This window comes from Coregonus clupeaformis, unplaced genomic scaffold (assembly GCF_020615455.1).
Source record: "Coregonus clupeaformis isolate EN_2021a unplaced genomic scaffold, ASM2061545v1 scaf1912, whole genome shotgun sequence".
Taxonomy (NCBI): Eukaryota; Metazoa; Chordata; class Actinopteri; order Salmoniformes; family Salmonidae; genus Coregonus; species Coregonus clupeaformis.
Genome location: NW_025535366.1, coordinates 70,593 through 87,500, shown reverse-complemented (window position 1 = coordinate 87,500; position 16,908 = coordinate 70,593). Strand labels below are relative to the sequence as shown.

The 16,908-nt window shown below is 49.1% G+C and overlaps 1 protein-coding gene across 1 annotated transcript in view; it reads right to left on the bottom strand.

Annotated features, from left to right (window-relative positions):
* LOC123481292 (sister chromatid cohesion protein PDS5 homolog A) overlaps positions 1–16,908 on the bottom strand; it is a 70,273-nt gene that overhangs the window by 5,363 nt on the left and 48,002 nt on the right. Inside the window, exons 14-20 of the mRNA XM_045218935.1 lie at positions 9,751–9,832; positions 9,528–9,576; positions 8,055–8,194; positions 6,922–7,037; positions 5,898–6,003; positions 5,651–5,811; positions 2,338–2,461 (exon numbers count right to left, since the gene is read on the bottom strand). Of these exons, the coding sequence (XP_045074870.1) occupies positions 2,338–2,461; positions 5,651–5,811; positions 5,898–6,003; positions 6,922–7,037; positions 8,055–8,194; positions 9,528–9,576; positions 9,751–9,832 (778 nt within the window). The remainder of the gene's footprint in view (positions 1–2,337; positions 2,462–5,650; positions 5,812–5,897; positions 6,004–6,921; positions 7,038–8,054; positions 8,195–9,527; positions 9,577–9,750; positions 9,833–16,908) is intronic.

The following is a 16,908-nucleotide window of genomic DNA, read 5'->3' as shown; positions in this document are numbered from 1 at the left end:
GGCAGAGAGAGAGAGAGGGGCGGGCAGAGAGAGAGAGAGAGAGGGCAGAGAGAGAGAGAGAGAGGGGCAGAGAGAGAGAGAGAGAGAGGCAAAGAGAGAGAGAGAGGAGAGAGAGAGGGCAGAGAGAGAGAGAGATGGGGCAGAGAGAGAGAGAGAGGGGGCAGAGAGAGAGAGAGAGAGGGGGCAGAGAGAGAGAGAGAGAGAGGGCAAAGAGAGAGAGAGAGAGAGGCAGAGAGAGAGAGAGGGGCAAAGAGAGAGAGAGAGAGAGGGGCAGAGAGAGAGAGAGAGAGAGAGAGAGAGAGAGGGCAGAGAGAGAGAGAGAGAGAGAGAGAGAGGGCAAAGAGAGAGAGAGGGGGGAGGCATTCCTACAAATACTGAAATAAGTCTATTAACCTGGTCCCAGAGTTGTCAAAACATCTAACCTCAAATCATTCTACCAATGTCTCATGGAAACATAGTGCTATAGAACGTCTTGGTAGTTTTTCACATTTTGTTGCATAAAGTGGGATTGAAAAATATGTAATTGTAATTTGTCGTCGTTGATCTAAACACTCCGTAATGTGTAGTAGCATAAGTATTCACCCCATTTGTTATAGCAAGCCTAAATTAGTTCAGAAGTCAAATTTGGTTTTCACAAATCAAAAAGTTATATGGACTCACTCTGTGTGAAATAATAGGGGTTGATATTATCTTTGAATGACTCCCCCTTCCTCTGTCCCCCTTCCTCTGTCCCCCATCCATACAACATCTGGAAGGTCCACTACCCCTTCCTCTGTCCCCCATCCATACAACATCTGGAAGGTCCCTCAGTCAAGTATTGAATTTCAAGCACAGATTCAACTACAAAGACCAGGGAGCTTTTCAAAAGTCTCCTAAAGAAGGGCAGTGATTGGTAGATTGGTAACAGTAACAAATCAGACATTTAACATCTCTTTAAGCATGGTCATGTTAATAATTATCCTGTGGGTGATGTATTAAACCACCCAGACACATCAAAGATACAGTCGTCCTTCTGAACTGAGCTGCAGGACAGGAAGGAAACTGTTAGTGATGTCACCACGAGGCCGTTGGTGATTTTAAAACAGTTACAGAGTTTAATGTCTGTGACGAGAGAAAACTGAGGATGGATCAACAACATTGTAGTGACTCCACAATAATGACTTAAATGAATACAAATATTCCAAAACATGGATATGTATGCAACAAGGCACTAAAGTATTATTAAAAAATACTAAAATGGAAAAGGAATATAGTATTTTTGGCCTAAATGCGATGTCTCATGTTTGGGGCAAATCCAACACATCACATCACTGAGTAACTGCCTCCTTATTTTCAAGCACGGTGGTGGCTGCATCATGTTATGGGTATGCTTGTCATCGGCAAATACTGAGGAGTTTTTCAGGATAAAAAAAGAAATGGGATGGAGCTAAGAACAGACTAAATCCTCGAGGAAAACCTGCTTTCCACCAGACACTGGGAGAGGAATTCACCTTTCAGCAGGATAATAACCTACAACACAAGGACAAATCTACACTGGAGTTGCTTACCAAGAAGACAGTGAATGTTCCTGAGTGGCCGAGTTACGGTTTTGACTTAAATCTGCTTGAAAATCAATGGTAAGACTTGAAAATTGCCATCTAGCCACGATCCCCAACATCTTGACAGAGCTTGAAGAATTATGAAAAGAATAATGGGCTAATATTGTACAATCCAGGTGTGGAAAGCTCTTAGAGACTTAGACAAGAAGACTCCCAGCTGTAATGGCAGCCAAAAGGTGTTTCTAACAAGACTTTCTATAGGCAAGGAAGTTTCACCTAACCCCCTCTCTCTCTCTCTCTCTCTCTCTCTCTCTCTCTCTCTCTCTCTCTCTCTCTCTCTCTCTCTCTCTCTCTCTCTCTCTCTCTCTCTCTCTCTCTCTCTCTCTCCTCTCTCTCTCTCTCTCTCTCTCTCTCTCTCTCTCTCTCTCTCTCTCTCTCTCTCTCTCCTCTCTCTCTCTCTCTCTCTCTCTCTCTCTCTCTCTCTCTCTCTCTCTCTCTCTCTCTCTCTCTCTCTCTCTCTCTCTCTCTCTCTCTCTCTCTCTCTCTCTCTCTCTCTCTCTCTCTCTCTCTCTCTCTCTCTCTCTCTCTCTCTCTCTCTCTCTCTCTCTCTCTCTCTCTCTCTCTCTCTCTCTCTCTCTCTCTCTCTCTCTCTCTCTCTCTCTCTCTCTCTCTCTCTCCCCTCTCTCTCTCTCTCTCTCTCTCTCTCTCTCTCTCTCTCTCTCTCTCTCTCTCTCTCTCTCTCTCTCTCTCTCTCTCTCTGTGTGTGTGTGTGTGTGTAGAGGTGTGTGAGGTGTGTTACCTCAAAGATCTGCGCCAGCTGGACCTCCTTGTTACAGAAGATAGCATGGATACAGTGAACAGCCTGTTTAGCCTGGTGGGGGGTTCCACGCTTAGCCTTCTGATGGAGGACTGGAATCAGGGTACTGGAGGAAGGAGAGGAGAGGAGGTTAGCACAGACGTACTGGAGGAAAGGAGAGGAGAGGAGGTTAGCACAGACGTACTGGAGGAAGGGGAGGTTAGCACAGACGTACTGGAGGAAGGGGAGGAGAGGAGGTTAGCACAGACGTACTGGAGGAAGGGGAGGAGAGGAGGTTAGCACAGACGTACTGGAGGAAGGGGAGGAGAGGAGGTTAGCACAGACGTACTGGAGGAAGGGGAGGTTAGCACAGACGTACTGGAGGAAGGGGAGGTTAGCACAGACGTACTGGAGGAAGGGGAGGAGAGGAGGTTAGCACAGACGTACTGGAGGAAGGGGAGGTTAGCACAGACGTACTGGAGGAAGGGGAGGTTAGCACAGATGTACTGGAGGAAGGAGGAGAGGTTAGCTACAGACGTACTGGAGGAAGGGGAGGAGAGGAGGTTAGCACAGACGTACTGGAGGAAGGGGAGGTTAGCACAGATGTACTGGAGGAAGGAGAGGAGAGGAGGTTAGCACAGACGTACTGGAGGAAGGAGAGGAGAGGTTAGCACAGACGTACTGGAGGAAGGGAGGAGAGGAGGTTAGCACAGACGTACTGGAGGAAGGGGAGGTTAGGCACAGACGTACTGGAGGACGGGGAGGAGGTTAGCACAGACGTACTGGAGGAAGGGAGGTTAGCACAGATGTACTGGAGGGAGGAGAGGAGGTTAGCACAGATGTACTGGAGGAAGGGGATGAGAGGTTAGCACAGACGTACTGGAGGAAGGGGAGGAGAGGAGGGTTAGCACAGACGTACTGGAGGAAGGAGGTTAGCACAGATGTACTGGAGGAAGGAGAGGAGAGGAGGTTAGCACAGACGTACTGGAGGAAGGAGAGGAGAGGTTAGCACAGACGTACTGGAGGAAGGGGAGGAGAGGAGGTTAGCACAGACGTACTGGAGGAAGGGGAGGTTAGCACAGACGTACTGGAGGACGGGAGGAGGTTAGCACAGACGTACTGGAGGAAGGGAGGTTAGCTACAGATGTACTGGAGGGAGGAGAGGAGGCTAGCACAGACGTACTGGAGGAAGGGGAGGAGAGGAGGTTAGCACAGACGTACTGGAGGAAGGGGAGGTTAGCACAGATGTACTGGAGGGAGGAGAGGAGGTTAGCACAGACGTACTGGAGGAAGGAGAGAGAGGAGGTTAGCACAGATGTACTGGAGGAAGGGGAGGTTAGCACAGACGTACTGGAGGAAGGGGAGGTTAGCACAGACGTACTGGAGGAAAGGAGAGGAGAGGTTAGCACAGACGTACTGGAGGAAGGGGAGGAGAGGAGGTTAGCACAGACGTACTGGAGGAAGGAGGTTAGCACAGACGTACTGGAGGAAGGGGAGGTTAGCACAGACGTACTGGAGGAAGGAGAGGTTAGCACAGACGTACTGGAGGAAGGAGAGGTTAGCACAGACGTACTGGAGGAAGGAGAGGAGGTTAGCATAGACGTACTGGAGGGAGGAGGAGGAGGTTAGCACAGACGTACTGGAGGAAGGAGAGATGGTTAGCACAGACGTACTGGAGGAAGGGGGAGGTTAGCACAGACGTACTGGAGGAAGGAGAGGAGGTTAGCACAGACGTACTGGAGGGAGGAGAGGAGGTTAGCACAGACGTACTGGAGGAAGGAGAGGAGGTTAGCACAGATGTACTGGAGGAAGGGAGGTTAGCACAGACGTACTGGAGGAAGGGGAGGTTAGCACAGAACGTACTGGAGGAAAGGAGAGGAGAGGTTGCACAGACGTACTGGAGGAAGGAGGAGAGGAGGTTAGCACAGACGTACTGGAGGAAGGGGAGGTTAGCACAGACGTACTGGAGGAAGGGGAGGAGAGGAGGTTAGCACAGACGTACTGGAGGAAGGAGAGGAGAGGAGGTTAGCACAGACGTACTGGAGAAGGGGGAGGAGAGGAGGTTAGCACAGACGTACTGGAGGAAGGGGAGGAGAGGAGGTTAGCACAGACGTACTGGAGGAAGGGGAGGTTAGCACAGATGTACTGGAGGAAGGAGAGGAGAGGAGGTCTGACACAGACGTACTGGAGGAAGGAGAGGAGAGGTTAGCACAGACGTACTGGAGGAAGGGAGGAGAGGAGGTTAGCACAGACGTACTGGAGGAAGGGAGGTTAGCACAGACGTACTGGAGGACGGGAGGAGGTTAGCACAGACGTACTGGAGGAAGGGGAGGTTAGCACAGATGTACTGGAGGAAGGGGAGGAGAGGAGGTTAGCACAGACGTACTGGAGGAAGGGGAGGAGAGGAGGTTAGCACAGACGTACTGGAGGAAGGAGGTTAGCACAGACGTACTGGAGGAAGGAGAGGTTAGCACAGACGTACTGGAGGAAGGAGAGGTTAGCACAGACGTACTGGAGGAAGGAGAGGAGGTTAGCACAGACGTACTGGAGGGAGGAGAGGAGGTTAGCACAGACGTACTGGAGGAAGGAGAGGAGGTTAGCACAGACGTACTGGAGGAAGGGGAGGTTAGCACAGACGTACTGGAGGAAGGAGAGGGAGGTTAGCACAGACGTACTGGAGGGAGAGAGGAGGTTAGCACAGACGTACTGGAGGAAGGAGAGGAGGTTAGCACAGACGTACTGGAGGACGGGAGGAGGTTAGCACAGACGTACTGGAGGGAGGAGAGGAGGTTAGCACAGACGTACTGGAGGAAGGGGAGGTTAGCACAGACGTACTGGAGGAAGGAGAGGAGGTTAGCACAGACGTACTGGAGGACGGGAGGAGGTTAGCACAGACGTACTGGAGGAAGGGGAGGAGAGGAGGTTAGCACAGACGTACTGGAGGAAGGAGAGAGAGGAGGTTAGCACAGACGTACTGGAGGAAGGGGAGGAGAGGAGGTTAGCACAGACGTACTGAGGAAGGGGAGGTTAGCACAGACGTACTGGAGGAAGGGGAGGAGGTTAGCACAGACGTACTGGAGGAAGGAGAGGAGAGGAGGTTAGCACAGATGTACTGGAGGACGGAGAGGAGGTTAGCACAGACGTACTCCCTCCCCCCTCCCTCTCTGCCTCCCTCCCTCCCTCTCTGCCTCCCTCCCCCCCACCCTCCCTCCCTCCCTCTCTGCCTCCCTCCCCCCCACCCTCCCTCCCACCCTCCCTCCCTCCCTCTCTGCCTCCCTCCCCCCACCCTCCCTCCCACCCTCCCTCCCTCCCTTACGATCGTATCTGCTGTAGTTCCGTCTCTATTTTCTGTCCCGTGTTCCTGAAGATCTGTATGGCAGCTTCAGCCACCTTGTCATCCTCCATCTTCAGACACTGGAGCAGAGACTCATAGGTCTCGGCAGAGTGGAACGCTGTGGGGTGGGTGAACGACAGAACCTGGAGGAGGAGGAGGACAGGAACCAGTTATTCATCTGTCCATTCATTCATCCTTTCATCCACCAGTCCCCTCCATCCATCCATACCTTCAGTAGTTCCAGTCCAGAGCGGATGGCAGTATCTGGTGTGACACCTTCATCATCATCATCAGCTGTTCCCTCAATAGACTTATTCAGCAGTTTGACCAGAGCACTGGGCAGAGAGAGATATAACATTACATATCATATATAACATATCATAACATTATATAACATCTTATTCAGCAGTTTGACCAGAGCACCGAGCAGAGAGAGATATAACATTACATATCATATATAACATATCATAACATTATATAACATCTTTATTCAGCAGTTTGACCAGAGCACTGAGCAGAGAGAGATATAACATTACATATCATATATAACATATCATAACATTATATAACATCTTATTCAGCAGTTTGACCAGAGCACTGAGCAGAGAGAGATATAACATTACATATCATATATAACATATCATAACATTATATAACATCTTATTCAGCAGTTTGACCAGAGCACTGAGCAGAGAGAGACACAGAACAAAAAGACTGAACGACTGGGTCGCGTCTCTAAGCAAACGAACCGATAAAACGAACGACCAGCCGGCTTGGGTAGAGACCCTAGATTTGTGTCGGGACTATATCTCGTGGAAGGATGAAATAGTATGAATAAATTCATCAAAATAACAGTTTTTAATGAAAATATGTCAATGATTATTTGAATATGTTGGTAACCCGTTGTATAATGCCCTCGAAGCCGGTGTTTGGAGGATATATTGACACGGTTTGCCGGCGCCAGACGAATATATCCTCCAAAACATGGCTACTCCGGCATCATCACCGAAGCACCCACGTATCAGAGGTAGATAAACTGTGGTAATCAATGTATTAAAACGTTATGGCCCCTACATGGTTAGTTGGGCCAACAGGATTGATGGTATGAAATGAAATGTATTATCCAGGGAACAATCTTCTCAAACCAAGGTTCATGATTTGTTAACTTCACAACACTAAATAATAAATCATAAAATCAGACCGAATGCCACTGATAACAGCATGCTACACACACACACTGGCTGTTTATTTACCTGATGGCCTCGGAGTCGATGTGGACGGGAGCGATCCGTTCTAACAGGAACTTAACCATCTCCAGGAAGGGGTTGGTGGGCTGCTTAGGGAACGTCAGTTTACGAGTAATCTCCCTCTGAAATACAGGATCAATATCTACTGGTAATCTCCCTCTGAAATACAGGATCAATATCTACTGGTAATCTCCCTCTGAAATACAGGATCAATATCTACTGGTAATCTCCCTCTGAAATACAGGATCAATATCTACTGGTAATCTCCCTCTGAAATACATGATCAATATCTACTGGTAATCTCAGTCTGAAACACAGGATCAATATCTACTGGTAATCTCCCTCTGAAATACATGATCAATATCTACTGGTAATCTCCCTCTGAAATACAGGATCAATATCTACTGGTAATCTCCCTCTGAAATACAGGATCAATATCTACTGGTAATCTCCCTCTGAAATACTTTATCAATATCTACTGGTAATCTCCCTCTGAAATACAGGATCAATATCTACTGGTAATCTCCCTCTGAAATACATTATCAATATCTACTGGTAATCTCAGTCTGAAACACATTAATACATGATCAATATCTACTGGTAATCTCCCTCTGAAATACATGATCAATATCTACTGGTAATCTCCCTCTGAAATACAGGATCAATATCTACTGGTAATCTCCCTCTGAAATACATGATCAATATCTACTGGTAATCTCCCTCTGAAATACATGATCAATATCTACTGGTAATCTCCCCTCTGAAATACATGATCAATATCTACTGGTAATCTCCCTCTGAAATACATGATCAATATCTACTGGTAATCTCCCTCTGAAATACATGATCAATATCTACTGGTAATCTCCCTCTGAAATACATGATCAATATCTACTGGTAATCTCCCTCTGAAATACATTATCAATATCTACTGGTAATCTCCCTCTGAAATACATTATCAATATCTACTGGTAATCTCCCTCAAATACATTATTAATATCTACTGGTAATCTCCCTCTGAAACACATTAATACATTATCAACGTGGATGACATCAGCGCTCTCACTATCTACTGGTTTGAAAGTCAATGGTGTGTGTACGTATCAGTGTGTGTATATATATAGTGTGTGTGTTCTTACCACACAGAGCTCAGCCTGTTTGCAGGAGCAGACGGGGCTGATGAGAGTATCCAGCTGGACTCGGAGCTTCTCATCCTCTCCTAACACCTGATTAAACCTCTTCATGAAGTCCTGGGCCTTGCCAGCATCCGGGAGGTTCTCTACGGGGGGGTTGTGTTTTAGTGGGAAGCATTGGCATTTTTATACATTAATGCAATAGACTGAAATTATACAGCAACATGAAAAGACAAGAGAAATCTCAAATCAGAACAGAATAAAAACCCAGGAGTACCCCCCCCTCCACCCAGCCCCAAACCCAGGAGTACCCCCCCCTCCACCCAGCCCCAAACCCAGGAGTACCCCCTCCACCCAGCCCCAAACCCAGGAGTACCCCCCTCCACCCAGCCCCAAACCCAGGAGTACCCCCCTCCCACCCAGTCCCAAACCCAGGAGTACCCCCCTCCACCCAGCCCCAAACCCAGGAGTACCCCCCTCCACCCAGCCCCAAACCCAGGAGTACCCCCCTCCACCCAGCCCCAAACCCAGGAGTACCACCCCCTCCACCCAGCCCCAAACCCAGGAGTACCCCCGCCCTCCCACCCAGCCCCAAACCCAGGAGTACCACCCCCCTCCACCCAGCCCCAAACCCAGGAGTACCCCCCTCCACCCAGCCCCCAAACCCAGGAGTACCCGCCCCACCCAGCCCCAAACCCAGGAGTACCCCCTCCACCCAGCCCCAAACCCAGGAGTACCCCCCGCCCCCTCCACCCAGCCCCAAACCCAGGAGTACCACCCCCTCCACCCAGCCCCAAACCCAGGAGTACCCCGCCCCCCTCCACCCAGCCCCAAACCCAGGAGTACCCCCCTCCACCCAGCCCCAAACCCAGGAGTACCCCGCCCCCTCTCCACCCAGCCCCAAACCCAGGAGTACCACCCCCCCCTCCACCCAGCCCCAAACCCAGGAGTACCCCGCCCCTCCACCCAGCCCCAAACCCAGGAGTACCCCCCTCCACCCAGCCCCAAACCCAGGAGTACCCCCTCCACCCAGCCCCAAACCCAGGAGTACCACCCCCTCCACCCAGCCCCAAACCCAGGAGTACCCCGCCCCCCCTCCACCCAGCCCCAAACCCAGGAGTACCCCCGCCCCCTCCACCCAGCCCCAAACCCAGGAGTACCCCCTTCACCCAGCCCCAAACCCAGGAGTACCCCCCCTTCACCCCAGCCCCAAACCCAGGAGTACCCCCTTCACCCAGCCCCAAACCCAGGAGTACCCCCTCCACCCAGCCCCAAACCCAGGAGTACCCCCTCCACCCAGCCCCAAACCCAGGAGTACCCCCCTTCACCCAGCCCCAAACCCAGGAGTACCCCCTCCACCCAGCCCCAAACCCAGGAGTACCCCCCTTCACCCAGCCCCAAACCCAGAGTACCCCCCAGCCCCAAACCCAAACCCAGGAGTACCCCCATTCAGTATATGGAGAAGTGTGTCCCACTCACTGCTAATGGTCATCAGCTTTCCAAACATGGCAGTGGTGTTGGCTTCAGACTACAGAGAGGAGACTTCAGGTTAGAAGAGGTACAACACCATTCTGTAGCATGATGAAGAGGTGTGATGAAGAGGTGTGTGTGTTGTACGTGGTGTGATGAAGAGGTGTGTGTGTGATGAAGAGGTGTGTGTGTGATGAAGAGGTGTGTGTTGTACGTGGTGTGTGTGACTCACGGCAGGTAGTTTGTGGAGGTCCAGCAGTTCTCTGACCAAACCTCTCAACATGTTCTGACACTTCCACATTTCATTCAGAGCCCTGAGAGGGGAGGGAGGGAGAATATGGTATAATACAATCAGAAGACGTTACTTTGAACCCAACCGACTACCACATTACACAGGCTGAACTCACAGCCTTAACCCTGGAAAGGAATGCGGCCCTGACAGCATCAGGAATAAAATGCTTCAACACAGTACTCCTGAGATGCAGGATGCCTTATTAAAACTATTCAACCAGGTTCTGGAGAGGGGCAGCTTCCCTGAATGCTTCAACACAGTACTCCTGAGGGGCAGCTTCCCTGAATGCTTCAACACAGTACTCCTGAGGGGCAGCTTCCCTGAATGCTTCAACACAGTACTCCTGAGAGGCAGCTTCCCTGAATGCTTCAACACAGTACTCCTGAGAGGCAGCTTCCCTGAATGCTTCAACACAGTTCTCCTGAGAGGCAGCTTCCCTGAATGCTTCAACACAGTACTCCTGAGAGGCAGCTTCCCTGAATGCTTCAACACAGTACTCCTGAGGGGAAGCTTCCCTGAATTCTTCAACACAGTACTCCTGAGGGGAAGCTTCCCTGAATGCTTCAACACAGTACTCCTGATGGGCAGCTTTCCTGAATGCTTCAACACAGTACTCCTGAGGGGCAGCTTCCCTGATATTTGGAACCAGGGTCTAATAATCCTCATACAGTGAATTCGGAAAGTATTCAGACCCCTTGACTTTTTCCACATTTTGTTACGTTACAGGGTTAGCTTGTTTTGTCACATTAACTGAAATTAGGCGGACTATTAGAATTTTAGCAACCAGGAAATGGAGCGATTTCTGCCCAGAGTAGCTTAAAAGCACGGCCAAGTTAATAATTATCCTGTGGGTGATGTATTAAACCGCCCAGACACATCAAAGGATGCAGTCGTCCTTCTGAACTGAGCTGCGGGGCAGGAAGGAAACTGCTTAGTGATGTCACCGTGAGGCCATTGGTGATAAAAAAAAAAACAGCTACAGAGTTCAAAGGCTGTGACGGGAGAAAACATGCATCTGTATGCAACAAGACACTAAAGTAATACTGAACAAAGAACATGGCAAAGGGAATTCACTTTCTGTCCTAAACGCAAAGCCCTACGTAAATGCGATGCCTCATGTTTGGGGCAAATCACTGAGTAACTGCCTGATAAAATCATTGTTTTTGGATTTTTCAAGTCTCTGACTGTCTAGCTTTTATTTTTTGGTGGTTGTTAGTTCTCAAGAACATAAAATAAACCTCTATTATCTCTTCTACATACGTTATATCTGGTTTAGTCGTTTCAGTTTTTCCTTCCACAAAATGTAGTATTTTCACTGTTTGAAAATACAAATTAAAAACACTTCAGGCGGCCAGCTCAAAGGATTACATTGGCAGATGTGTCTAGGTGTTGGTACTAACAGGGTTATGGCTAGGTGTTGGTACTAACAGGGTTATGGCTAGGTGTTGGTACTAACAGGGTTATGGCTAGGTGTTGGTACTAACAGGGTTATGGCTAGGTGTTGGTACTAACAGGGTTATGGCTAGGTGTTGGTGCTAACAGGGTTATGGCTAGGTGTTGGTACTAACAGGGTTATGGCTAGGTGTTGAGTACTAACAGGGCTAGGTGTTGGTACTAACAGGGTTATGGCTAGGTGTTGGTACTAACAGGGCTAGGTGTTGGTGCTAACAGGGTTATGGCTAGGTGTTGGTACTAACAGGGTTATGGCTAGGTGTTGGTACTAACAGGGCTAGGTGTTGGTACTAACAGGGTTATGGCTAGGTGTTGGTACTAACAGGGCTAGGTGTTGGTGCTAACAGGGTTATGGCTAGGTGTTGGTACTAACAGGGTTATGGCTAGGTGTTGGTGCTAACAGGGTTATGGCTAGGTGTTGGTACTAACAGGGTTATGGCTAGGTGTTGGTACTAACAGGGCTAGGTGTTGGTACTAACAGGGCTAGGTGTTGGTACTAACAGGGTTATGGCTAGGTGTTGGTACTAACAGGGCTAGGTGTTGGTACTAACAGGGCTAGGTGTTGGTACTAACAGGGTTATGGCTAGGTGTTGGTACTAACAGGGTTATGGCTAGGTGTTGGTACTAACAGGGTTATGGCTAGGGTGTTGGTGCTAACAGGGTTATGGCTAGGTGTTGGTACTAACAGGGTTATGGCTAGGTGTTGGTACTAACAGGGTTATGGCTAGGTGTTGGTACTAACAGGGTTATGGCTAGGTGTTGGTACTAACAGGGTTATGGCTAGGTGTTGGTGCTAACAGGGTTATGGCTAGGTGTTGGTACTAACAGGGTTAGGTGTTGGTGCTAACAGGGCTAGGTGTTGGTACTAACAGGGTTATGGCTAGGTGTTGGTACTAACAGGGTTATGGCTAGGTGTTGGTACTAACAGGGTTATGGCTAGGTGTTGGTACTAACAGGGTTATGGCTAGGTGTTGGTACTAACAGGGTTATGGCTAGGTGTTGGTGCTAACAGGGTTATGTCTAGGTGTTGGTACTAACAGGGTTATGGCTAGGTGTTGGTACTAACAGGGTTATGGCTAGGTGTTGGTACTAACAGGGCTAGGTGTTGGTACTAACAGGGTTATGGCTAGGTGTTGGTACTAACAGGGTTATGGCTAGGTGTTGGTGCTAACAGGGTTATGGCTAAGTGTTGGTACTAACAGGGCTAGGTGTTGGTACTAACAGGGTTATGGCTAGGTGTTGGTACTAACAGGGCTAGGTGTTGGTACTAACAGGGTTATGGCTAGGTGTTGGTACTAACAGGGCTAGGGTGTTGGTCCTAACAGGGTTATGGCTAGGTGTTGGTACTAACAGGGTTATGGCTAGGTGTTGGTACTAACAGGGTTATGGCTAGGTGTTGGTACTAACAGGGTTATGGCTAGGTGTTGGTGCTAACAGGGCTAGGTGTTGGTACTAACAGGGCTAGGTGTTGGTACTAACAGGGCTAGGTGTTGGTACTAACAGGGTTATGGCTAGGTGTTGGTACTAACAGGGTTATGGCTAGGTGTTGGTACTAACAGGGTTATGGCTAGGTGTTGGTGCTAACAGGGTTATGGCTAGGTGTTGGTACTAACAGGGTTATGGCTAGGTGTTGGTACTAACAGGGTTATGGCTAGGTGTTGGTACTAACAGGGTTATGGCTAGGTGTTGGTACTAACAGGGTTATGGCTAGGTGTTGGTGCTAACAGGGTTATGGCTAGGTGTTGGTACTAACAGGGTTAGGTGTTGGTGCTAACAGGGCTAGGTGTTGGTACTAACAGGGTTATGGCTAGGTGTTGGTACTAACAGGGTTATGGCTAGGTGTTGGTACTAACAGGGTTATGGCTAGGTGTTGGTACTAACAGGGTTATGGCTAGGTGTTGGTACTAACAGGGTTATGGCTAGGTGTTGGTGCTAACAGGGTTATGTCTAGGTGGTGGTACTAACAGGGTTATGGCTAGGTGTTGGTACTAACAGGGTTATGGCTAGGTGTTGGTACTAACAGGGCTAGGTGTTGGTACTAACAGGGTTATGGCTAGGTGTTGGTACTAACAGGGTTATGGCTAGGTGTTGGTGCTAACAGGGTTATGGCTAAGTGTTGGTACTAACAGGGCTAGGTGTTGGTACTAACAGGGTTATGGCTAGGTGTTGGTACTAACAGGGCTAGGTGTTGGTACTAACAGGGTTATGGCTAGGTGTTGGTACTAACAGGGCTAGGTGTTGGTGCTAACAGGGTTATGGCTAGGTGTTGGTACTAACAGGGTTATGGCTAGGTGTTGGTACTAACAGGGTTATGGCTAGGTGTTGGTACTAACAGGGTTATGGCTAGGTGTTGGTGCTAACAGGGCTAGGTGTTGGTACTAACAGGGCTAGGTGTTGGTACTAACAGGGTTATGGCTAGGTGTTGGTACTAACAGGGTTATGGCTAGGTGTTGGTACTAACAGGGTTATGGCTAGGTGTTGGTACTAACAGGGTTATGGCTAGGTGTTGGTACTAACAGGGTTATGGCTAGGTGTTGGTACTAACAGGGTTATGGCTAGGTGTTGGTACTAACAGGGCTAGGTGTTGGTACTAACAGGGTTATGGCTAGGTGTTGGTACTAACAGGGCTAGGTGTTGGTACTAACAGGGTTATGGCTAGGTGTTGGTACTAACAGGGTTATGGCTAGGTGTTGGTACTAACAGGGCTAGGTGTTGGTACTAACAGGGTTATGGCTAGGTGTTGGTGCTAACAGGGTTATGGCTAGGTGTTGGTACCTAACAGGGCTAGGTGTTGGTACTAACAGGGTTATGGCTAGGTGTTGGTACTAACAGGGCTAGGTGTTGGTACTAACAGGGTTATGGCTAGGTGTTGGTACTAACAGGGTTATGGCTAGGTGTTGGTACTAACAGGGCTAGGTGTTGGTACTAACAGGGTTATGGCTAGGTGTTGGTACTAACAGGGCTAGGTGTTGGTACTAACAGGGTTATGGCTAGGTGTTGGTACTAACACGGTTATGGCTAGGTGTTGGTACTAACAGGGTTAGGGCTAGGTGTTGGTGCTAACAGGGCTAGGTGTTGGTACTAACAGGGTTATGGCTAGGTGTTGGTACTAACAGGGTTATGGCTAGGTGTTGGTGCTAACAGGGTTATGGCTAGGTGTTGGTACTAACAGGGTTATGGCTAGGTGTTGGTACTAACAGGGTTATGGCTAGGGTGTTGGTACTAACAGGGTTATGGCTAGGTGTTGGTACTAACAGGGTTATGGCTAGGTGTTGGTACTAACAGCTAGGTGTTGGTACTAACAGGGTTATGGCTAGGTGTTGGTGCTAGCAGGGTTATGGCTAGGTGTTGGTACTAACAGGGTTATGGCTAGGTGTTGGTACTAACAGGGTTATGGCTAGGTGTTGGTACTAACAGGGTTATGGCTAGGTGTTGGTACTAACAGGGTTATGGCTAGGTGTTGGTACTAACAGGGTTATGGCTAGGTGTTGGTACTAACAGGGTTATGGCTAGGTGTTGGTACTAACAGGGCTAGGTGTTGGTACTAGCAGGGTTATGGCTAGGTGTTGGTGCTAGCAGGGTTATGGCTAGGTGTTGGTACTAACAGGGTTATGGCTAGGTGTTGGTACTAACAGGGTTATGGCTAGGTGTTGGTACTAACAGGGTTATGGCTAGGTGTTGGTGCTAACAGGGTTATGGCTAGGTGTTGGTACTAACAGGGTTATGGCTAGGTGTTGGTGCTAACAGGGTTATGGCTAGGTGTTGGTACTAACAGGGCTAGGTGTTGGTACTAACAGGGTTATGGCTAGGTGTTGGTACTAACAGGGCTAGGTGTTGGTACTAACAGGGTTATGGCTAGGTGTTGGTACTAACAGGGCTAGGTGTTGGTACTAACAGGGTTATGGCTAGGTGTTGGTACTAACAGGGCTAGGTGTTGGTACTAACAGGGTTATGGCTAGGTGTTGGTACTAACAGGGCTGGTGTTGGTACTAACAGGGTTATGGCTAGGTGTTGGTGCTAACAGGGTTATGGCTAGGTGTTGGTACTAACAGGGTTACGGCTAGGTGTTGGTACTAACAGGGTTATGGCTAGGTGTTGGTGCTAACAGGGCTAGGTGTTGGTACTAACAGGGTTATGGCTAGGTGTTGGTACTAACAGGGTTATGGCTAGGTGTTGGTACTAACAGGGCTAGGTGTTGGTACTAACAGGGTTATGGCTAGGTGTTGGTACTAACAGGGTTATGGCTAGGTGTTGGTGCTAACAGGGTTATGGCTAGGTGTTGGTACTAACAGGGTTATGGCTAGGTGTTGGTACTAACAGGGTTATGGCTAGGTGTTGGTACTAACAGGGGCTAGGTGTTGGTACTAACAGGGTTATGGCTAGGTGTTGGTACTAACAGGGTTATGGCTAGGTGTTGGTGCTAGCAGGGTTATGGCTAGGTGTTGGTACTAACAGGGTTATGGCTAGGTGTTGGTACTAACAGGGTTATGGCTAGGTGTTGGTACTAACAGGGCTAGGTGTTGGTACTAACAGGGTTATGGCTAGGTGTTGGTGCTAACAGGGTTATGGCTAGGTGTTGGTACTAACAGGGTTATGGCTAGGTGTTGGTGCTAGCAGGGTTATGGCTAGGTGTTGGTACTAACAGGGTTATGGTTAGGTGTTGGTACTAACAGGGCTAGGTGTTGGTACTAACAGGGTTATGGCTAGGTGTTGGTACTAACAGGGCTAGGTGTTGGTACTAACAGGGTTATGGCTAGGTGTTGGTGCTAACAGGGTTATGGCTAGGTGTTGGTACTAACAGGGCTAGGTGTTGGTACTAACAGGGTTATGGCTAGGTGTTGGTACTAACAGGGCTAGGTGTTGGTACTAACAGGGTTATGGCTAGGTGTTGGTGCTAACAGGGTTATGGCTAGGTGTTGGTACTAACAGGGTTACGGCTAGGTGTTGGTACTAACAGGGTTATGGCTAGGTGTTGGTGCTAACAGGGCTAGGTGTTGGTACTAACAGGGTTATGGCTAGGTGTTGGTACTAACAGGGCTAGGTGTTGGTACTAACAGGGTTATGGCTAGGTGTTGGTACTAACAGGGTTATGGCTAGGTGTTGGTACTAACAGGGTTATGGCTAGGTGTTGGTGCTAGCAGGGTTATGGCTAGGTGTTGGTACTAACAGGGCTAGGTGTTGGTACTAACAGGGTTATGGCTAGGTGTTGGTACTAACAGGGTTATGGCTAGGTGTTGGTACTAACAGGGCTAGGTGTTGGTACTAACAGGGTTATGGCTAGGTGTTGGTACTAACAGGGTTATGGCTAGGTGTTGGTACTAACAGGGTTATGGCTAGGTGTTGGCACTAACAGGGTTATGGCTAGGTGTTGGTACTAACAGGGTTATGGCTAGGTGTTGGTACTAACAGGGCTAGGTGTTGGTACTAACAGGGTTATGGCTAGGTGTTGGTGCTAGCAGGGTTATGGCTAGGTGTTGGTACTAACAGGGTTATGGCTAGGTGTTGGTGCTAACAGGGTTATGGCTAGGTGTTGGTGCTAACAGGGTTACTGGCTAGGTGTTGGTGCTAACAGGGTTACGGCTAGGTGTTGGTGCTAGCAGGGTTACGGCTAGTGTTGGTGCTAACAGGGTTACGGCTAGGTGTTGG